This window comes from Nycticebus coucang, chromosome 16 (genome assembly GCF_027406575.1).
Source record: "Nycticebus coucang isolate mNycCou1 chromosome 16, mNycCou1.pri, whole genome shotgun sequence".
Taxonomy (NCBI): domain Eukaryota; kingdom Metazoa; phylum Chordata; class Mammalia; order Primates; family Lorisidae; genus Nycticebus; species Nycticebus coucang.
This window is the reverse complement of record NC_069795.1, coordinates 75,058,604-75,082,651: the sequence shown is the minus strand read 5'-3', so window position 1 is coordinate 75,082,651 and position 24,048 is coordinate 75,058,604. Positions and strand designations below refer to the sequence as shown.

General features: G+C 36.5%; 1 protein-coding gene across 4 annotated transcripts in view; it reads left to right on the top strand.

The window, feature by feature from the left end:
* The window catches only part of ZNF148 (zinc finger protein 148), a 215,311-nt gene that overhangs the window by 108,728 nt on the left and 82,535 nt on the right, over positions 1-24,048 (top strand). For all 4 annotated transcript variants that reach the window (XM_053564494.1, XM_053564497.1, XM_053564496.1 and 1 more), the window contains 3 exons: positions 4,513-4,638; positions 14,091-14,214; positions 15,695-15,778. In XM_053564494.1, coding sequence (XP_053420469.1) covers positions 4,513-4,638; positions 14,091-14,214; positions 15,695-15,778 — 334 coding nt within the window. The remainder of the gene's footprint in view (positions 1-4,512; positions 4,639-14,090; positions 14,215-15,694; positions 15,779-24,048) is intronic.

The window sequence follows — 24,048 nt, the reverse complement described above, 5'->3', positions numbered from 1 at the left end:
GTTTCATCCATAAAGCCTATTGTATTATTTGAGACCTTCTTCATTTCTTCCTTTAATTTCTACACTTATTCTGTGCACCATTCAGCTAGTTAGAGTGTGATATATGCTGTCTTTAATTATTAGTTTGGGTTTTTTGTAATGTAGCAGAAGTCCACATCCACATTTTAAAACCTTTGAAGAGGAGATCTCATAGTTAGAATGTGTTTTTAGTGTCTAGGATGGTGCTTTGCGTATATTAGAATCTCAGTACGTGTTTTTGTTATATTATTTTAGCCTTACTGAATTGAGCACACAGCAGGCACTTACTAACTACTGAAAAGATAAATCATTGAAAGCTGTATGGGAAATACCAACAAAGAATATCTCATTTTAGCCTATCAAGATAATAATTATATACATAGTTAAATAGAAAAGTGGGACTAATTTATTTATTTAAAGGCTAGAAATTACTTAAGTCTCGGGAAAGAAAGTCATTCTGGATTCTGGGCTTGAGTTAGTAAATAGAATTAAGGGAAGGATTTTTTTCAGTATAGGTAGGGCTGTTTGTTTAACTTTAATACATTAACTGTCATGTAAGTTATATTTAACCCTAGTTTTGAGGCCAAGGACCTCTTGAAGCATACATATATGTCTCTTGACCTAATAAAACATTGTGGCCCCAAGGAAAATATTTTTTTTTTCCTAGTATGGCTATTAGTGTGTTAAAGTCAGAATGATTAAGAGTTAGAGACTGAAAACAAGAAAAATGTCAGGATAATGAAGAGTTATGTATTAGAACTTGCAAGAAAAGACCAAGACAGGCAGTATGGCAAAGGGCGAGGAGGCATGACACTACGGAGCTCTATTTCTGAGTATGTTGGGGGGGGGAGTTAAATTAGTATAGAAGGTAAATAAGAAAAGGGAATCAAGTCTGATAGCTTCTATAGGTTCCAAGTGGGATGTCCAGGCAGTGCTGGCATAGCTTGGTGGTTAGTACAACCCCCCTGGCCCCCTCACCTCCCCCCCCCCCCCCCCCACACACAGGGGTGGCAAGTTCAAACCTCTCCTGGGCCTGATTAAGAAAAACAAAACAAAAGAAAAAAGTGGAATGCTAAAAGGAATCTTGGCTCACTGGATGAATAGAGAGCTTAGAGTGTTAGGAGGAGAAATGTCTGGATTTAGTCAAATCTGATTAAAGGAGGCTGGCTGCACAGGGTGGTGGGTGGTGGTGGTATTTCTGGACTGGTGGTGAGATCAGCATTTTGAAATTCAGGCCCTCAGGTAGGCATGAGGGTGCTAATGGGACTGGGTGAAATGGTACAATTCAAGCGATGGGGAAGAAACCAGAGGATTTGTTCTTGTTTTTTAAAAGTCTGACGTATTTCCTAGACTATTGCTTTCCTTGGTGCACTAATGAATATTTTTCAAAGATCCAGCCAAATTGTCTTTCTATCTGCTGATGTCTGCTTTTTTTTTTTTTTTTTTATGGTTTTTGGCCGGGGCTAGGTTTGAACCCGCCAGCTCCGGTATATGGGACCAGCGCCCTACTCCTTGAGCCACAGGCGCCACCCCTGATGTCTGCTTTTGATTAATTACACTTTGGTTTATTCTATGTGTAAAGTAACATCAAGAACATATTTTTCTTTTAAAGAAAGAGTTCTCAAGGAAAGAATCAACAGTTTATGGATGAATTCTCTCTTTTGCTGTACCTAAGAAGTTTTTTTTTGTTTGTTTTTATTGATTATTGTAGTTTTCCTTGGATCAAAGAAGGCTTACATTTTTCTAGGCATTTTGCAGGTCATTCTTTCTTTTTTGTAACGACATCTCTTTTTTTTTTTTTAAGACAGAGTTTTATTTTGTCACCCTTGGTAGAGTGCCATGGTGTCACAGCTTACAGCAACCTCAAACTCTTGGGGTCAAACAATTCTCTTGCCTCAGCCTCCTGAATAGTTGGGACTACAGGCGCCCGCCATAACATCTGGCTGTTTTTAGAGATGTGGTCTCACTCTTGTTCAGGCTGGTCTCAAACTCCTGAGCTCAAGCAATCCACTAGCCTTGGCCTCCCAGAGTGCTGGGATTACAGGCGTGAGCCACCTTGCTGGGCCTATCAGGACATCTCTTTGTGTTTTTAGATTTACCAGGATCTTTTTTCAGCATTTTAGGATATACTTTCTTTAAAGTTACAAGTTACATAGAGAGGACATTACTTTAGTCTGTTAGGAATGATAAACCTACTCAAGCAATCTGAGAATGTAACTTGCTGCTTGACTGTTGACATTCACTGTGCTTGGATCCACAGATACTTTAGGTTTGAATTTGTGCTTTCATGATGTTAAAAGCATGCCTTATCATTGAAAATGGTAATATTAGTGTGATTACTTTTCATATATGTGGAAGTAACTACAGGGTATTAATATGTTAATCTTTTTTTACTGTTTGCTCATTGAGGCTCTTCTTTGATTGAAGAACTTATTTATTAATCTGTCTGTGCTCGATACTTTTGCTAAAACAAGTTCCTTTGTTTCTTATTGCTCCATACTACATTTCCATGGTTTCTTTGCAATTTATAAGGTGATGGAAATGTTTGAACTACTTTTTGGTGCCTCTGAGAATAGAGCAGAGTAAATCCATAGCTGCTTTGATAGTCTGTTACCTCTTCTTGTCTCATACTCAGCCCAAGTACCCTGTTTCCCCAAAAATAAGACAGGTCTTATTTTCAGGTGTGTTCCCAAAGATGTGCTAGGTCTTATTTTCAGGGGACGTCTTATCTTTCCTGTAGGTAGGTCTTATTTTCGGAGGATGTCTTATTTTAGGGAAAACGGGGTAGTTGTTTTTTTAGTAGATATCACTCAGAGGTAATAAGATGTCTGTATTACAAAGCTTTGCTTGGGATAATTTTACCATTCTATTTTGTGTTCCAAATAATTGATACCAAAGAAGCCATAAGAGTGGGCACTGTACTGTTGTACATACGTATAATAATAGAATCATTACGTACATAATCATTTATATCACATTTTTGTGCCAAGGTTTTTGATTTGTGATTCTTACATTGCCTACATTTTGGGAATTCATGAAAGCTTCCACTCATATTGTCGGTGTGAAATCTCTGGTTTATTTTGTGTTTTCTTCATAAACTTCTTCCACACAGCCATCTTCTAACTTTATACTATGAATCTATAAGATGTTCATAATCTTGTGCACCCTGCTTTTTTAGTGTTCTTTTTTTAAAAATGTGGCCATTAGAACATTGTACTTCTTGGATTATTCTCAGGGACTTTAACTGTATTCTGTAGCCTGTTGAGTTGGAAGTTTCTTAGTTTTAAGATTCTTCTGGTTTTATTTCAAGGATGGTTTGAATATGTAACAGTGAGGAGTAGATAACTGAACACTTAACAAATCTGATGGGAATTGATATACTAGTGATCTTAGAACCTTGGGTTGTTTGTTTGTTTTTTTAGATTAATTTTGTTTTTAGGACAAGCAACTCAGAACTGAGGTTTAAAGATATGGTAACATTGCCAAAATCTTAGTATTTCTCTATTATGTAGTTAGCATCATGTCTCCCTGCCCCCTTTTGAGATATAGCCTCATTCTGTTGCCCAGGCTAGAGTGCTGTGGTGTTAGCCTAGCTCATAGCAACCTCAAATTCCTGGGTTCAAACAATCCTCCTTCCTCAGCCTCCCGAGTGGCTAGGACTACAGGCATGCACCACAACACTCAACTAATTTTTCAATTTTAGTAGAGATGGGATCCACTCTTAATCAGACTAGTCTTGAACTCCTGAGCTCAAGTGATCCCCTGCTTTGGCCTCCCTGAGTGCTAGGATTACAGGTGTGTGCCACTGCGCCCAGCCAGGTTAGCATCATGTCTTATGTAGGGTAGTGGCCCCAAACTATATGCAGTTCTATAAACACATATTTGGTAATGGTGTGTTATAGAGCCCAGGTAAATACTGGCTAAGATTTTGTCAAAAATGTTGAGCATAAAGATAATTAAATTTTCATTGGTAGTTTGACTCAACCTTTCTTTTAATGTGATTATCTTTTAGAATTTCATGTTGTTTTTTTGATGTTTTACAAATAAAGAGAAAGCCCATCAAGATTTCTAAATACCTTTTATTCCCTAATATTGTATTATATTTAGAACTTCACCTTTTTTGTTTGTTCTTTTAACTTCAGCATCAGTTTCCTTAAATGTGGGAGTGAAATTGATGTTGTGATGTCTTGACTTCCACTGTATTCTGCTAGGTCCTATGATCATCTTTCCCCAGGACATCTTTAATCTTTTTCTCAGGTTGATTTTTTTAAACAAAAATCTTAATTTACATAAGATTAAATAAGAGTACATAAATTCTTATGTACTCTTGATTCTTATTTCTCAATTGCCTGTTAATAAATTTTGTAGCACACTATACACACATAGTCACTCTGGTAGCACCTATATGTAGGGTTAGCAAAGGAGTCAACTATGGCTTTTTTGTCACAATGGACTTTATATTCATCTCTAAAATTGGCTTTTTTTTTTAAACAGATAAGCGTAAAGCAAGAAATTACTTTTACTGATGTATCTGAGCAACTGATGAGAGACAAAAAACAGATCAGAGAGCCAGTAGACTTACAGAAAAAGAAGAAACGGAAACAACGTTCTCCTGCAAAAGTAAGAAAATATATATTAAGGTGGTAGTTGCTGACCTCTTAAAAGAATTGGTTAATCTCATAGGCAAGAACCTGGTGAGCCCTTTAAGGCAGATGTCAAAGTCACATGTGGTTTAGTAAAATTGGCATGCTTCACCCCTTCACCAAGAGGGAGGGAAGGAGGCATGCCTGCATGGAGGTGGTGAGCCATTGCCTTTGATTTTTCTACTTCTCTTTCACTATGTCCTTTTTGTCTAAAAATGAGCTTTTCTTATGTCTTTTCTCTAAAAACTGAACATGGTATGTAGTACCCTTGTTCTCATACATATTAGTTAACTTTAATACACACATAGTCACTCTGGTAGCACCTATATGTAGGGTTAGCAAAGGAGTCAACTATGCTAATATTTAGTCAACTCTAAATATTAGTTTTACTTATTTTAATATTTCAGTTTTAGGAAAATTTAATACTAGTTAATCAGAAAAAGGTATGAGATACTATAATAGTATAAGGTCTGTGAAGGTAGGGACTTCATTTTATTCCGAGCTGTATCCCAAAAGCCTGGAATAAGAGGCATAATAATAATAAATATGTTATAGCTGAGTGAATGGATTAGTAAATAAACAAGTGACCCTGTAAGTACTGCTAGGAGTTACCCACTATTTTTGTTTTTGTTTATTTATTTATTTATAAGTACAGAAGTAGTTGACTATAGATAGCATTTTTGGTATTCCTTGAAATTCTCTGAATCTTTCTGCAGTATATTTGTGTCTTTATAGTTAATTTTCATCTTTCTTCTCATGTAGTGAAGAAGGCATTTAAAATTTTATAACATGAGTTTTTTATCTTTGCTGCTTTTATTTTTGATTTAAAATCATAATCATTATTATTATAATTTTTTTAATTGTAGCTTTTGGCCGGGGCTGGGTTGGAACCTGTCACCTCCGGTATATGGGGCTGGCACCCTACTCCTTGAGCCACAGGCGCTGCCCATTATTTATATACTTTGTAGACTTTTGGACTCATTGGTGTACTAGAGCCAGTTTTTGTGGCTTGTAAGAGGTGATAGCTAAATTTTTGGAAATTTTGCATGCCAGTTGCTAAAACCATTGGCAGCTTATGATTAGCCATGGTAGGAATATTTACACCACAGAAATCAGCGAACACTTTCTTACACCCTGAATTCCTATTTGGTTGTTGCATATTTACCAGTATACCACTACTTTTAGGTTATGTAATTATGCCTATTTTAGCAAGTTTGAAAAACACAGAATGGTTACATTTCCTAAAGATAATTATTTTGATTTTCTGCCATATTCTCTATTTTTTCAAATTTGTGTGGAATATAGATATGAATGTATATTTAATTTCCTGGTTTTTCACATTTAAAGTGTATGTATGCTGTTTTTACACTTAATGGTTATTAATGGTATTTATAAACATTTTATTAGCTGCATAATGTATTATTTTTAATAGGTCACATTTAATGATTACTATATATTGGTTGTTACTGTTTTATTGGTAAGTTGTATTGTTTCCATTTTAAATCACATTGCTCCTAAAATATTTATCTCTGTGAACTTTAAGTTTTCTTGATAATGTTACTCCTTCTACAAACATTATACCAATTACATTCCTACCTGCAGTAGACCTGAGGTATATCTGTCTATATGTTCACTGGCCTTGAATATCAAACTTTGTTTTCTTATAGCTAAGAATCTCATTGTAGTTTAATTTTGAATTTCTTTAGTTTCTGATCACACTAAACTTTGTTTTTCATTTTCACTGGCATTTTGTATTTGTGAAATCTTCCCTCCTCCGCCTTTTCTTCTTGCTCTCTTTTTCTTTTTTTGAAGTTATTTTTCTCAGTATTTCATATAGTACTTTTTTTTTGGTTTACATTAATGAATAAGTCAAGTTCCTCATATATAGAATAATATCAGAATTCAAGGGAAAAAATAATTTCTAAAATCATTTGTGATAGGGATTGGGTTTACAGCTGATCTGTAGGGAATCTGGTTCATTTATTTCAAGTAATTAAAAACAACGTAATATATGTTAAGTTCTACATTTTCTTGTATAGTTTATTACCGTGTTTTTCTGGTGCTGTTTTTTAGTGAAATGTCTTTCTTAAATTCTGACTAAAACCCAAATTATTATCTTCTGGAAGGGTATGGAAATCTTTATTTGGTGTTATGTTTTAGGTGTTTATAGATTAGATTTTTTTAGAGGTCTTAAGCTGTTTTGCTTGTCTAATTTGAGATGAACTCATTTATAATGTGTTACTTTATAATACTTCTAAAGGTAGTGTTTAAATATTTATCTATGTAGGAGCTAGATGAAAGATTTGGCATATTCTGAGTGTAGTGTATATGAGAAAAAAATAGGGTAGTCTTTTTAGGAAAATCTTAGGAAGATGAAGTGACTGGAAGTAATATGCAGCAGACAGGGGTGTAAGAATAACAAAACAAGGTCAGGTGTGGTAGCTCACATCAGTGATCCTAGCACCGTGGGAGGCTAAGGTGGGTGGATTATCTGAGCTCAGGAGTTTAAGACCAGCCAAAGCAAGAGTGAGACCTCGTCTCTAAAAATTGCCAGGTGTTGTGGCAGGCGCCTGTAGTCTTAGCTACCCAGGAGGCTGAGGCAAGAGGATAGCTTGAGCCCAAGAGTTTGAGGTTGCTGTGAGCTATGATGCCATGGCACTCTAGCAAGGGCAACAAAGTGAGACTTAAAAAAAAACAAACAAAAAAACCCATTTATTCTTAAATTGTCCTGACATGTTAAATTTAATGGGCCAGGGAGTTGTGGGCTGTTTAATACTATCTACAGTCTCCAAGTAAATGTTTTTTTGTGTTTGGAGTCTTAGAACTTTGAGACATAATTAATGAGTTATTTTATATTTTCTCAGTTGTATGTTTAAAAATTTTTACACTTAGATCTTTTGTTAAAGTAATTGCTCCTGCCATTTTCTATGAAGAGAAAGAAGTTTATATCATGTTTATAAAATAATATAGTATTACTTACTTTAAATTTCTTAAGCAGTTTTAGGTTTCTTAAAGAATTATAATCTATTGTGCTCAGAGGACTTCATTTTCCTCCAACACATTTCTTAAATCTTAAATTTTGCCATTATGCATATCTGATTATGTGTCACCATTGTGTCATGTTAGACTAAAATAATGTGATGGAGTTTAAGTAAAAACATCAGATCTTACCATGTAAATGTAGCTGTTCAAGATAAGCTTTGTGGTGACAAGTACTATATTATGCCGTCTTTAGCTGCCATGGATCATAAGCAATATTTGGTTCTGAACAGTTGTCAAATGGCAAAGCCTCGTCATCTTTAATGGGGGAATGGACAGAAAGGGCTTTGGCACAGTGGAAAAACTTAGTCATTTTAAGGTAGGCTTTGATATTTGAAAATTGCCAAAATAAACTTGGCAGCGTGTTTGATGAAAAAGAGTGTGATTGAGCTAGGGAAAATAATCTAGGTTCTAGATCAGGTTATTTGCTACTATCATAGAATGAGAGTTTTTATGAAAGTAAATTTTTTACATAATAGAAGCTGGCCTCTTTTAAATGTCAGATTTCATTTTATTTTAACCACACTTTTGGAAATGCTTAATGTATTTTCTTTTTAAATATACTGCAATCAAACATAATTCAGCTTTTAACGTTTTGGGACTGACATAACATTAAAAATAATTAGGTATTACAGTGAAGCCCTTGAGAGGACTGAGATTTTATAGGTTCTTCTCCCCCCTACTCTGAAAACTCCTGACTGCTAGACTTTGTTTTTGATTTTATAGTGTTTTACTGCTTGTAATTGCTTTATTCTCTTGTTCCTTAATGATGTGCCATTCATTTTTATATTGCTATACTGTGTGGCCATATCACTTTCCTTTGCCCCTTTTGATTCTGTTTTTGTATTATTGGGGTGTAGGGCCACGGATATGTTATTAGGAGTGTGTGAAAAGTCTGGGTAGACTTAATCTCCGACTATTCATGTTTTGGTTCTCCCTCCTGGTTGTACATTAGTCAGCTCTAAGGATCTTTCCATAGATGTCCATACTCTGACCCTGGAAGTTCTTATTCAAAAGGTTTTTATCTAAAAAAAAGAGCAAAGATAATTATGATGCACATTTATGTTTTCATACTAGAAGTTTCTGAAAAATGAGGTATTACTACCTGATTTTGATATTGGCTTGTTATATGAATTAGGAGATAACAATTTCCACCTCAGAAGCATTTTTTGAGGATTACTGGGCTAATGTTAATAAACTCTAAGAGTTTCTTTTCATAAAATATAGCAATATTAATCCAGGATTGTGGGTATTTTATATGTTTTTTCAAACTCCTTAAGATTGAGAGAGAGCAGGATACTTTCAATTATATCTCTTTATTTTGAACTGTATCTCCTTTTCATTTCTTCAGCAACTAATTTCAGTGCCTTTTATGTGCCAGAATCTCCTGTCAGTTGCCAAAGAAAGGAGCTGGGTTTGTTATATAACACCTTAGGTGGTCTGAATAAAAATTGATTATTCAAAGTTATGCTGAACTCAGGAAGGAAGGACATATTCCACACAACAAATAGATTATAAATTACATAAGAATCCCTTCCCAGCAATTTATTATATCTCTTTGGTTCCCAGAAGAGATTTGACATTTTGATATGAAAAAGGTTTAAAATTGACAAAATGAGGAAAATTTAATTAAATAGTAGAAGAGCAACGAATGTACCAGGCATTGGTCATGTTTTTTTCTACATGTTACCTAGATTTAGGAAGAAGTAGATTTGAAGGTGAACTGATAACAATACTGGGGATAAAAACAGGAAATACAGAATAATACTTATGAGAGAATGAAGGAAGAAAATGAGCAAAATAATATATTTGTATTTTACTTATCTTATTTCCACAGGGAATTATGTGTTCTAGGTAAATTATGTTGTCATAAAACTGAAGCATAATGTAAAAAAAAATCCTAATACAAATCTTTTTTTTTAGAAAGTATCACATACTTCTTTGTCTAATATTCAGGAAACAGGAAAGAAATAACCTTTACTAAAAATCAGGGTCAATATACTGATTATTAATTGTTGTACCACGCTGTGACATAGTGAATTTCACATTCTGGTGCTGTGAAAAGCTTGCTGTTTAAAAATGAAATTTGGTAGTGAGTAAAATCTAGCATTGAGAGATGAAAAATTCAGAAGAATGAAAGAAAGTGATAATGTGAGGATAAGATATTAGCAGTAATTAGGATCGTCATAATGCTTGGGTGGCTTTGCTATTTTGGTGTAGTTGGCAGTGTTCTTCCATTTCTGGTTGGATTTAGAGAGTAAAAAGAATCGTAAAAACTTTCATTTCCCACCCTCAGTTGCAGTAAAACATCTCATAATTGGTGAGAAATTGAAACTGCATTGTTATTTGGGTTTTGGTGGCTTAGAAGTTGATTTTGATTTATTAGGAATGCATGATAAAACCTGTAGCCGTGAATTTAAAATATGCCTTAATAGCGAGGCTTTGAGGTGGGTGCCTATAGTCCCAGCTACTCAGGAAGCTGAGATGAGAGGATGATAGCTTTGAACCCAGGAGTTTGAGGTTGCTGTGAGCTATGACACCAAGGCACTCGGGCCAGGGCAACAGAGTGAAACTCTCAAAAAAAAAAAGCCTTAATAACTTAAGTAGTACTTACTTAGAGTGTGGAAAATCATGTCTGCCTTTTTAAGAGAGCAAAACTTTTTCTTATTGAGAGATACAAAGGTTTTATTCAGTGGCAGTGATCCTTTAGGAGTGAAAAGTTTATGAATTGAATAGGCAGAGTTTAGGGCTTTGGTGAAAATGGGTATACAATTTAAGATAACCTTTCCCATATATGTGTATATATTTATGTAGCTAGCTGGAAACAGATTTGTCTCAAAACAAAACAATATATTCACAGTGGACTATGAGAAAGCAGATTAACTGAAGAATTCTAAGTGGTATTGAAAAGTTTTTCTGGGCAGGGCGCAGAAGGTAGAGGCAGATTGCCTTAGCTCTTGAGATCGAGACCAGCCTGAGCCAGGGCAAGACCTTGTCTCTAAAAATAGCTGAACATTATGGCAGGCACCTGTAGTCTCTGCTACTGAGGAGGCTGAGGCAAGAGAATCCCTTAAGCCCAAGAGTTTGAGGTTGCTGTGAGCTATGATGTCATTGCACTCTACCGAGGGTGACAAACTAAAACTTTGTCTCAAAAAAAGGAAAATTTTTTCTATAAAATATGTTTTAAATTTATTAAATAGATAAGACAAAGATCAAATATGTTGAATATTGTTTAAGCTATTATTTTTCTGCTTGGTGCAGCCTCATTGCTTTGTCTTCATAGTATACCATATTTCTCCTGAAGTAGCAAGATAAAGCATCTGGAGATGCTGTAGTAAGCATCTTAAAATTTAAGTTTTTTTACTTCAGATTCTTCATTTGTGTTTGTTTTTCTGTGTTGAGGGGAAAAAAGAAAAGCAAAAATAAATCCAGTAGCAGGTGAGACTGCTAATCTCTAAGGCAAACAAACTTAACTGGTAGATTATATACTACTAAAAGATCTTTAAAGGGTGTGAATAAGAAAAGAAGTGAAGTCTGTACCAAGGAAGAATATTTTGCCTGCATTAATATGCTTTTTTGTTCTGCCAGAGGTTTGCATATGGCATTATACTCAAGTGTTCTGAAGACTGAAAAGTTGAGAAGTATTGCTTTTATCAAATTTTTTTTAAGAGAATAAAAGTGATAAACTGTGAGGGAAGTTTGGTATGGATGGCAGGCAGCCTTGTTCAGTAGTCAGGTGCAGAGTTCCACTGTGCACCATTTTGAACACTTGGACAATCGAGTGGATATATCTACAGCTGGATTCCACATGAAAAGCAGCATTACCTCCAGTACTAAAAAACAATGACCTAGAACTCCTTAACTCTTCATAAAAGAGCTTTGTATAGTCAAGGATTACATCCGTTTCACATTAAGCAACTTTAGGCCAGATTTGTTCCTTTGCAAAGCCTTTCCTTGCAGTTGCTATGCCACAGAAAGCTATTGAACTGCCATGTTTTCTGGCACTTGGATTTTCTCGTTATCAATGTATGTGGGGAAAAAAAATACCTAGTGTTTTCTTGTTTTTACTTCCTTTTTATACAAAGTATTTAACATCTTTTTGTTATTTGTTTTATTTTAGAAATATTTTGAATTGTATTTAAAAATATTTTGTATTTTTCCTTTTTGCATAGTGTTAATGTACATATTTTTATGTGACTTGGAGGAGTTGAAAAAATTTTAAATTGACCAGAGATGAAAATTTTCATTCTCACTGACTCTTCAGGAAGCTGTGACACCCACTTTCATGCTCCTGCCAAATGTTTCCGTTCTATGACTGGTGCATAGACTTTGAAGTATTATTGACCACGTTGGCAATTTGCCCAGAACCCAAATGCCCTGTATAATTTGCATAATAATTACCATTGATTTGCATATAGTATAGGCTGACTTTAAAGTTGAAAATATTTTTAATGATTAAAGCTGTTCCCTTTACCTACCTTGTTTTTCTGGGTTTGAATAGGGGGTTATAGCTGTGTGTTTCTGCAGTCTTTTGAATTTTTCAAGATGTTTCCCAGATCTCTATCCTATGTTGGATGTAGTTTCTTAGCTCCCATTCGAGATGCCCCCGTCTTCAGCATGGTTTACCTTTCACTAGTCATGCCCTTCCTGATTTTATCACCTATAGTTTTCTTTGCTTCTTCACATCATATTCTGCTATCTTTGTGCTCTCCTCAATAATGAAAAAGAGTGTGATGTGAGGCAGTTTAATATTGCATGTTGAACACATTGTAGATAAATTGGTATACATGAGGTCCAAGGTGAGTCTCTGATACCATCCAGACCAGGCACAAAATGTTCTCAATTTCAAGAAGCCCAAGAAGGTAAGGTTGATTTCTTTCTTTCTTTTCTTTTTTTTTGAAATAGAGTTTTACTACGTCGCCCTCAGTAGAGTGCTGTGGCATCACAGCTCACAGCAGCCTCCAACACTTGGGCTTAAGAGATTCTCTTGCCTTAGCCTCCAAAGTACCTGGGACTACAGGCACCCACCACAGCGCCTGGACTGTTTTTGGTTGCAGTTGTCATTGTTTAGCTGGCCTGGGCCGGGTTCAAACCGCCAGCCTTGGTATATGTGGCTGACGATATAACCACGGTGCCATGGGTGCCAAGCCAAAGTTGATTTCTTTAGATCTTACCTTCCTTCCCCATGCCTCCTCTAATTGATTTGTTTCTACAAATATTTTTAGGAACATGTTTAACAATTCAATAGCTCTAGAGATCTTAGAGATGCGGGACTGAAATGGACTCCAAATTCTACCTTACTATTGAAAACTTAGTTTTCTGTTTTTCTCTTCTTCTTTTTTTTAGTAATAGGTAAGCACTTTCATGGTTCAATTGTTTTTTGGGGGGGAGGGGAGACACAGTCCCATTCTGTCACCCTGGCTAGAGAGCAGTGGTGTTATAATAGCTCACCGTAACCTCAAACTCTTAGGATCAAGTAATCTTCCCTCCCCAGCCTCCTGAGTAGCTGGAATTATAGGCATCCACCACCATGCCCAGCTAATTTTCTATTTTTTATGGAGTCGAGATCTCGTTCTTGCTCAGACTGTTCTTAAACTCTTGACCTTAAATGATCTTCCTGCTTGGCCTCTCAAAGTGCCAAGATTACAGGCATGAACCACTGTACCCAGACCCCCAAAATGTTTTAAATATACAGTTAGTGTAAAGTCTGCCTCCCCCTTTATCTCTTTTCTGCCCAGTTCCACGGCCATCACAATCAAGATTATATACATTTTATGTATATCCTTCTCAGATAGTTTTTATGTATATACAAGCAAATATATATTTCTCTATTCTTTTATATACAAAAGTTAGCATAATTATACACTGGGTTCTAAACTTTGCTTTTTTTTACTTTACAAATCCTGTTCTCTTTTTATATAGTATCTGGAGCACTTTCTCATTTTATTTTATAGCCGCATAATATTAAATTGTATTCATTTTTCCATGATATATTTAACCAGTTCCATATTGATTGATGTTTATATCATATCTAAGACATAAGACTTTTTTTCAGTATACATGAGAATTTGAAATTGAAAATAGACCTGTGTTCACCCTAGCAGAGAACACTTAGGGATTCTATTGGGTATTGGCACTACAGGGGAGAAGGCAAAGTGGCAAGATCTTACTTAACCAGCTTCTAAGGTTTTATTAATGATATTTCCATTCTTAGTCACATTATACTTTCCTGCAATTAATAATAACATTATTCTACTAATCTTTCAAAATTAGTTACAGAAAATATTTCATATTTGGTGACCATTGTTTGAATTATCTTTTTTAAAATTAGTATTTACTTATGTTTTAAAAACTTATTTCTTTTGTTTTTGCCTTTTTTTTTAAAACTAGATCCTTACAATAAATGAGGATGGATCACTTGGTTTGAAAACCCCTAAATCTCACGTTTGTGAGCACTGCAATGCTGCCTTTAGAACGAACTATCACTTACAGAGACATGTCTTCATTCATACAGGTATTTCTTGAAATAAAATGGGCTGATAGCCATTAAAGTTATTATCTTTGTTATTTTTATCTTCTTGTAAATGTCATTCATTCTTAATAATGTAGCTAACCTGGCATTCCAAATCAGAGATTTCATAGGCCAGAATGTCAGAAGGAAATCAGGAAAAACTCTTTAAATGAGAAGATAAGTTGTGCAAATGTATGAAATTAACTAAATAGTTTTAATTGGACACTTACTTGGTTTAATGTGCTCCTTTAAGTTAGAGAAATGATTAAAAAGTGTATTATTAAAAGCCTGTCAACATCCATTCTTTAGTGCAAGATACCTAGGCAGAGTTTGAAGTATGGATTTGGAAATGAAATACCAAAATTGACAGCTAAGGTCATGAAGTTTTGGAGAACAGAATTAAAGACTAATTGCAGACCTTTGGGTAAAACAGAGTAGACGTGTAAGATAAATACTGGGAGCAAAAAAGTAATAATGGAAAATATAGTGTCCTAGAGGCCAAAAGAAAGAAAGAATTCCAAGCAGGGCATGATCAGGAGTGTCATAACCTTTAGTCTAGAGAGTTAGAAAACTGAGGTAAAAAATGTTTACAATTGAGAGCAAGGAGATCGCGAGTTGTTTTAAGGGTTAAGCTATACGTGGGTGGTGAGGAGTTTGAGACTTAGTGTAGACTACTCTTTAAGAAGGTGGGTGAAAGAAAGGAGTGACAGTACTAAGTTAGGTGTGGTAGGATTGAAACAAGAGTGGTGTCCAACCTGCAGCCTGCAAGCCACATGTTGATTTTATGAGGACTTTTTTTGGTTATCTGTGGTGCCCGATAACATGAGTCCATGGCCCTTTTTTTGTTGGTAATCAGCTTTCCTTAGTATTTGTGTATTGAATGTATGGCCCAAGACAGCACTTAACTCTTTCAATATGCAGCAGCACCAAAAAAAAAAAAAAGGTTGGACACCTCTAGATAGACCAAAGACAACTTTACTGTAAAGAGGAAAGAGAGAGAGGAGAGGAGGTTTAAAGAGAGAGGATTATTTTTAAAAGGATATTTAGAAAGTTCTGAATGTTCTAAAGAAAATTGGTGAAGGAACATAAAGGAAGGGATGGTTGGACATGGTGAACAGGATGGGTGCATCTTCCTCCAGATAAAAAGAAGAGATATTTAAAATATGCATGTAACCTGTAGAGCTCTTTCTAATCCCATGGTTATTAAGTTCTATTTTAAATTGTTTTATGTATTTCCTTTTTATTTCCATGAAGGATATAAGCCATAATTGTTTTATGTAATTGTGAGAATATGCATTTTTAAATTTCGGGGGAGAATTTAAAAGAAAATAAAATTCTGTTAAGATAATTAACAATGTAAAAAGTCTGTGGATATTTTGGAATTTTCCAAAATTTGGCTTCTAAGTTATCTTCCCTCAGAAACAGTAACTTAAAGCTGTTGTTTTGTCCAGTAACTAATTTATGGATGTGAAATTATTTTAAGGCGAAAAACCATTTCAATGTAGTCAATGTGACATGCGTTTCATACAGAAGTACCTGCTACAGAGACATGAGAAGATTCATACTGGTGAGTGTTAACCACCCTTACTAGGATCATTAAAATGACTATTTCACATGGAGGGACGAATTTTTGATAAGTAGAAACAACTTGATGCCACTTCATTGGTTTAGACTGTAAAGCACAGCTTATCTTTTTTCTTCCTTTAGTAGATCCATGTTGATTGTTAAGATTTGGCTTTAATGTCCAGGCCCAATAAATCATTTTGAAATAGAGTCTTGTAATAAACATAATATAAATATATGTTTAAAGTGACAAAAGGAATGAAGGTTTACGGAAATAGCTGTTTCTTTAGGTCTTTAACAAGTTTAGAGCAGGTAAAATTATCATTTATATTAGTCTAGGAAAGAAAGCAAAATGAGCTGTAATAAGTAGCAGTCTCTCTCTCTCCTCCCTGCCCCCCCTCTTCTTGACTCTCTGTCTATCACTCTCATTCTCATACGCAGCCTAACATATCAATAGATATGTAACTTTAAAAATTGGGAACTGCCAATTTCTCAGTCAAGTTGTTAATGATTTAGAAATAAATATTCTATAAGATCAATGTAACGGAACCCACACCTTAAAAATCTAAGTCTCATTTTAGAGCAAATATTTATTTTATTTTTTTGATGAATGTAAAACAAAGTTTTGGAAATAATTGGATTTAATAGACAGTTAACTTTTGAACTTTTTTTTTTTCCTTTGAAACAGAGTCTCACCATGTCGCCCTTGGTAGAGTTCTGCGGCGTCACAGGTCATAGCAACCTCAAACTCTTGGGGTTAAGTGGTTCTCTTGCCTCAGGTTCCCAACTAGCTGGGATTACAGGCACCTCCCACAACGCCCAGCTATTTTTTGGTTGCAATTGTCATGCTTGTTTAGCTGGCCAGGGCTGGGTTTGAATCTGCCAGCCTCAGGGCATGTGGCCAGCACTGTAACTAGTGTGCAATGGTACCAAGCCGACCCTTGTTGCTTTTTACTAAGCATGGTAAAAAGTGTTCTTTTATTTTAAATTTTAAATATTTTATGTTTTTATTGTTAAATCATAGCTGTGTACATTAGTGCAATCAAGGTGTACGATGTACGGGTTTCATATACAATCTGAAATATTCTCATCAAACTGTTCAACGTAGCCTTCATGGCATTTTCTTAGTTATTGTATGTAGACATTTGTATTCTGCCTTTAGTAAGTTTCGCCTGTACCCATTCTAAGATGCACCGTAGGTGGGGCCCCGCCCATTACCCTCCCTCCACCCTAACCTCCCCCCTTCCTTGGCCCTTTCCTCATAGTCTTGTGCTATAGTTGGGTTATAGCCTTCATGTGAAAGCTATAATTTAGCTTCATAGTAGGGCTGAGTACATTGGATACTTTTTCTTCCATTCCTGAGATACTTTGCTAAGATCCATCCACGTAAACATGAAAGAGGTAAAGTCTCCATCTTTCTTTAAGGCTGCATAATATTCCATGGTATACATGTACCACAATTTGCTAGTCCATTTATGAGTCGATGGGCACTTGAGCTTCTTCCATGACTTAGCAATTATGAATTGGGCCACAATAAAGATTCTGGTACAGATGTCTTTGTTATATTGTGATGTTTGGTATTCTGGGTATATACCTAGTAAAAGAATTATAGGATCGAATGGCAGATCTATTTTTAGGTCTCTAAGTATTCTCCAAACATCCTTCCAGAAGGAACATATTAGTGTGCATTCCCACCAGCAGTGTAGAAGTGTGCCCTTTTCTCCACATCCACGCCAACATCTCTGGTTTTGGGATTTTGTTATGTGGGCTACTCTTACTGGGGTTAGGTGATATCTCAAAGTGGTTTTGATTTGCATTTCTCTGATGATGAGGTTTTTTTCATGTGTCTGTAGATTGTGCATCTGTCTTCTTTAGAGAAGTTTCTCTTCAAGTCCCTTGCCCACCCTGAGATGGGGTCACGTGTTCTTTTCTTGCTAATACATTTGAGTTCTCTGTGGATTCTGGTTATTAGACCTTTATCAGAGGTATAACCTGCAAATATTTTCACCCATTCTGAGGGCTGTCTGCTTGTTTTACTTACAATGTTCTTGGCTGTGCAGAAGCTTTTTAGTTTGATCACGTCCCAGTAGTGTATTTTTGATACTGCTTCAATTGCCTGGGGAGTCCTCCTCATAAAATACTCACCCAGGCCGATTCCTTCAAGAGTTTTCCTTGCACTTTCTTCAAGTATTTTTATAGTTTCATGTCTTAAGTTTAAATCTTTTATCCAGTTAGAGTCTATCTTAGTTAATGGTGAAAGGTGTGGGTCCAGTTTCAATCTTCTATAGGTTGCCAGCCAGTTCACCCAGCACTATTTGTTAAATAGGGAATCTTTTCCCCACTGGATGCTTTTAATTGGCTTGTCAAAGATCAAATAACGGTGAGTAGCTGGATTCATCTCTTGGTTCTCTGTTCTGTTCCAGACATCTACTTCTCTGTTTTTGTGCCAATACCATGCTGTTTTGATCATATTGATTTACAATACAGTCTCAGGTCTAGTAGCGTGATTCCTCCTGCTGTGTTTTTATTGCTGAGTAATGTTTTGGCTATTCGAGGTTTTTTCTGATTCCATATAAAAGTATTATTTTTTCAAGATCTTTAAAATATGACAATGGACCTTTAATAGGAATTGTATTAAAATTATATATTGCTTTGGGTAGTATAGACATTTTAACAATGTTGATTCTTCCCAGCCATGAGCATGGTATGTTTTCCCATTTGTTAACATCTGCAGCTATTTCTTTTCTTTAAAGTTTCATAGTTCTCTTTTTAGAGATCTTTCATGTCCTTTGTTAGGTATACTCCCAAATATTTCATCTTCTTTGGCACTACTGTGAAAGGAATAGAGTCCTTGACTGTTTTTTGGGCTTGGTTATTGTTGGTATACATAAAGGCTACAGATTTATGGGTGTTGATTTTGTAGCCTGAGACATTGCTGTATTCCTTGATCACTTCTGAAGGTTTTGTAGTAGAATCCCTAGTGTTTTCCAGATATACGATCATATAATCTGTGAAGAGTGAAAGTTTGATCTCTTCTGACCCTATGTGGATACCCTTGATCACCTTTTCTTCCCTAATTGCAATGGCTAAAACTTTCATTATAATGTTGAAGAGCAATGGAGACAAGGGCAACCTTACCTGGTTCCTGATCTAAGTGGAAATGATTTCAAAACATTCAATACAATATTGGCTGTGGGTTTGCTGTAGATGGCCTCTATTAGTTTAAGAAATGTCCCTTCTATACCAATTTTCTTAAGTGTTCTGATTATGAAGGGATGCTGGATATTATCAAAAGCTTTTTCTGTATCAATTGAAAGAATCATATGGTCCTTATTTTTTAGTTTGTTTATGTGCTGAATTACATTTATAGATTTTCATATATTGAACCAGTCTTGAGACCCTGGGATAAATCCCACTTGGTCGTGGTGTATAATTTTTTTTTGATGTGTTGTTGGATTCTGTTTGTTAGGATCTTATTGAGTATTTTAGCATCAATATTCATTAGTGATATTGGTCTATAATTTTCTTTTCTTGTTGGGTCTTTCCCTGGTTTGGGGATCAAGGTGATGTTTGCTTCGTAGAATGTGTTGAATAATACTCTTTCTTTTTCTATATTTTGGAAGAGGTTTAGGAATATAGGTACTAGTTCTTCTTTAAAGGTTTGGTAGAATTCTGACGGAAAGCCATCTGGTCCTGGGCTTTTCTTTTTAGAGAGGTTTTGTATAGTTGATGCTATTTCAGAACTTGATATAGGCCTGTTCAACATTTCCATTTCATTGTGACTAAGTCTTGGTAGGTGGCGTACTTCCAGGTCCTGGTCGATTTCTTTCAGATTTTCATATTTCTGAGAGTAGAGTTTCTTGTAGTATTCGTTAAGGATTTTTTTAAATTTCTGAGGGGTCTGTTGTTATTTCATCGTTACCATTTCTGATTGATGAAATTAGAGATTTTACTCTTTTTTTTCCTGTTTAGGTTGGCCAAAGGTTTATCTATTTTATTGATCTTCTCAAAAAACCAACTTTTGTATTTATTGATCTGTTGTATAGTTCTTTTGTTTTCGATTTCATTTAATTCTGCTCTGATTTTGGTTCTTTTCTTCTGCTGGGTTTGGGGTTGGAGTGCTCGTCCTTGTCCAGTTGCTTGAGATGTCCCATTAAGTTATTAACTTCCTCTCTTTTCATTTTCTTGAGGAAGGCTTGCCGTGCTATAAATTTCCGTCTTAGGACTGCCTTCGCAGTATCCCAGAGGTTCTGGTAATTTGTGTCTTGGTTGTTGTTTTGTTCCAAAAATTTGGTGATTTCCTTCTTAATCTCATCTATAACCCTTCTATCCTTCAGCATAAGGTTGTTTAGCTTCCATGTTTTTGTCAGGGTTGCAGGTTCCTGTTGTTATTGAGTTCAACTTTTATTCTATGATGGTCTGAGAAGATGCAAGGAATAATTTCTATTTTTTTAAATTTGCTGAGGTTAGATTTGTGGCCTAGGATGTGGTCGATTTTGGAGTATGTTCCGTGGGTTAATGAGAAGAATGTGTATTCAGTTTTTTTGGGATGAAATGCTCTGTAGATGATGTTAAGTCCAGATGTTGAATGGTTAAGTTTAAATCTAAAATTTCTTTGCTTAGCTTCTTTTTGGAGGATCTGTCCAGCAGTGCTAAATGGGTTTTAAAATCTTCAACTACTATGGAACTGGAGGAAATCGAGTTGCTCATGTCTGTTAGAGTTTCTCTTATAAATTGAGGTGCGTTCTGGTTGGGTGCATAAATATTAGTAATTGAAATATCATCATATTGAGTATTACCTTTAACAAATATGAAGTGTCCATCCTTATCCTTCCTTATTTTGGTTGGTTTAAAGCCTATTGCATCTGCGAATAGGTTTGCAACACCTGCTTTTTTTCTGCTTTTCATTTGCTTGGAGTATAGATGACCATCCCTTCACCTTGAGGCTGTATTTGTCTTTTAATGTAAGATGTGATTCTTGTATGGAACAGATATCTGGCTTGAGTTTGTGTATCGAGTCCGCCAACCTGTGCCTCTTTAGAGGACAATTTAAACCCTTCACATTAATTGAGAATATTGATAAGCCTTTCAAGAATCTGGTGGACATTTTTAATCCTTTTGCAACTGTGGAAGTTGGAATTTGATCAAAATTTTCTGGATGGGTTTACTTTTGTGGTGTAGGATTACACTGGTCTTTATGGAGGATAGGTCTGAGACTATCCTGGAGAGCTGGTTTGGTTATGGCAAATGTCTTCAACATGTGAATGTCATTGAAGTATTTAATTTCTCCATCATAAATGAAGCTCAGTTTAGCTGGGTACAGGATCCTGGGTTGAAAGTTATTTTATTTAAATAAAAATCAATGACCATTCTCTTCTAGCTTGAAAGGTTTCAGCAGAGAGATCTGCAGTTATTCTAATATTCTTGCCCTTGTAGGTGATGGTTTTCTTTCGTCTGGCTGCTTTCAGAATTTTCTCCTTCATATTAACTTTATTGAAATTGATTATGATGTGTCTGGGGGATGTCTCATTTGGGTTGAGTCGTGCTGGAGTTCTGACACTGTCTGCTGTCTGAATTTCAGAATCTCTTGGCATGTCTGCAAAGTTCTCCTTCATAATCTCATGGAGAAGAGACTCTGTACCTTGTGAAGCCACTTTGTCGCTTTCGGGGATCCCTATAAGATGAATACTGGTTTTCTTCGAATTATCCCAGAGCTCTCTGAGAGGGTGATCTGTTTTTGTCCTCCATTTCTCTTCCTCTTCGAGAGTTTGGGAGCGTTCGAAAGCTTTGTCTTCAGTGTCATAAATCCTTTCTTCTGCTTGTTCCATTCCATTACTGAGGGATTCTACTGTGTTTCTCAGATCTTTGAGGGCTGCAACTTCTTGTCTCAATGTGTCAAAATCTTTGGTCATTTGGTCTCTGAATTCATTGAATTCTTGAGATATCTTTTGGGTTACTGCTTGGAATTCTAATTCGATCTTATTTGCTATCCAGATTCTGAATTTGATTTCTGACATCTCAGCTATTTGTTTGTGCATGGGATCTTGTGCTGTGTCTGCCCCATTGATTCTTGGGGGAGTTGATCTACTCTGATTATTCATATTGCCAGAGTTTTTCTGTTGATTTCGCCTCATGATTGTTTTTCACCGTTGCCTCTGGCCGTCCTCAGAGTTGGGGAGGTGTCTCTCCAAGATTAGACCCCAGCAGGATCACTCTACTGTTGCTGGATCTTTGTAGGGAGTGACCCTGTGCAGTTCCTCTGGGGCTGCCCCAGCCAGGGTTTTCTGGTTGTGGAAGCAGCTCCGGAGTGTGACACACCCCGATCCAGCAACAGGGCGGGAGGTAGTGCGCAGGGTTCTGGGAGTGCCTGGCGCCCAGTGTCTTTGGCACAGAGAGCCCAAGGCTCCAGCAGTCTCTGGCCAGGAAAAGGGCTCTGCACAGAGGCAGGGAGGGCTCTGGAGGGCACGTGTCTACCAGAGTCACTGGGCAGACGAGCGGGCCAGTGTGGAATGAAGGAGGGTTAAGGAGGGAGGACGCATGGTTGCGCGGCTCCTGTAGTTCCTGGTCAGTGCATGTGGAGGCTCAGTGGGCCTGGTTCGTGGGTCGGGGGTCGCAGCGCAGCTTTTGTGGAGGTCCAGGCCGTGCCAAGCGCAGGAGTTTGAGGTTGGTATGAGCTGTGATGCCATGGCCCTGTACTGAGGGCAACAGCCCAAGGCTCCAGTGTGCCAAAACTGGTCTCACTCTGCCCCTGAGGGTTAAGGCTGTATGGCAGCTCAGTCCCCGCTTTAGGGTCCTCAGTCACTAGGTTACTAGCTCCCGCCCCATCCTTGGTCTGCGACCCTGAGGGTGGAGCTTGCTGGGGCAGTTCTCTCACAATGGCTCCCTGCGGCCCACAGCCGAACGCTATTAGCTCGGTCCGGCCCAGCGGCTCAGTCTGGGGCCCTAGACAATGCCCAGAGTCTCTGCACTCCTGCTCAAGCTCTCCCCAAGGCAGGTCAACTGAGTGCCAAGTCCAAAAACACCGAAAGAGTTCACAGGTAAGGCCTTTTCGGTTTGCAGTCTCACTGCTGCTTGTACTTACGGCTGCCGGCGGGATTATGTTGATAGAACACATGCAACCACTTGCCAGTTTTCCACTGTTATTGTCTTCCTTTTGGCGTCCAAAAGTCCCTTGCTGACTCTTTGTGTCCTCAAAGGGATGATTATTGGATCCCACCAGCCAGAGATGCCTGGAGTCTTACCTCCCCAGACTCACCGTGCCCTGTTGCAGAGAAAGTTGTGTTACTCAGCCGCCATCTTGGATTGTTCTCAAAAGTGTTTCTTTCTTTCTTTTTTTTTTAAATTGATTTCTAGTGTTTTGCTTTTTGTGATGGAATAAAGTCAGATTTGGTAATTTTGTATGTATGTATAACTTGATTTTTGTATTTAAGTAGAATTGAAAATTATAGTGATAATATAAGAATATTGGAAATAGTAAAGTTTTTCATATTTCTTTGTTTTAAATATTCAAGGAAGTGTTTTCATTTAGATGTGTTGCTGTGGTAGCTGTAGTACCTATGTTAGGAGAATACTTGGACAGTTTGTCATATAGAGGCAACCTTTTCTGCCTATAACTTTCCTTCAGTTTTCTTTGCCTCTAAAAAGAATCATGAATATGGCTGGTCTGCTTTACTAAAACTTGAACTGTGCAGCACATCTGGATGCTTTGATGTTCTACTTCTTAATTATTTTGCACATCATTCATTTTAGTTTCTTAAGTAAGCATTCATCTCTTATGTAGAAGAAAGTATATTAGGCAAATAAGAGAAAGAGTAATTTTATGGATTTTGTGTAAGTTACAGCTAAACTTTTAGCTATAAGTAAAATAATGAAACTGATAGGATGATAATTAATGTGGTTAGATATTTTGTATGTTTTTAATACTTGTTAGATTTTGATGTTTTACTCATTCATTGCACAAAATTTTACTGAGGCTCCAGTATTTTTGAAGAATCAGAAATGGAGATAATACAAGACAGTTTAATTGGAGTTTACATTCTTATAGGAAAGACAGACATGTATGTAAACAAGCACAGTGTAATTAAGTGTTGTTGAGTTTTATATAAAATGCTCAAAATACTGATGTGCCTTAAGGAAGAGAAACATGTGCTGTCTGTTAGAAGTTACTTAAGGATGGTATCACAGAAAAGCCACATAAGGCTAAGTTAAGAATATATGAGGTTGGAAAATTAAGTCACAAAGTCATGCTAGAAAAAGTGCTCCATACCTCATTGC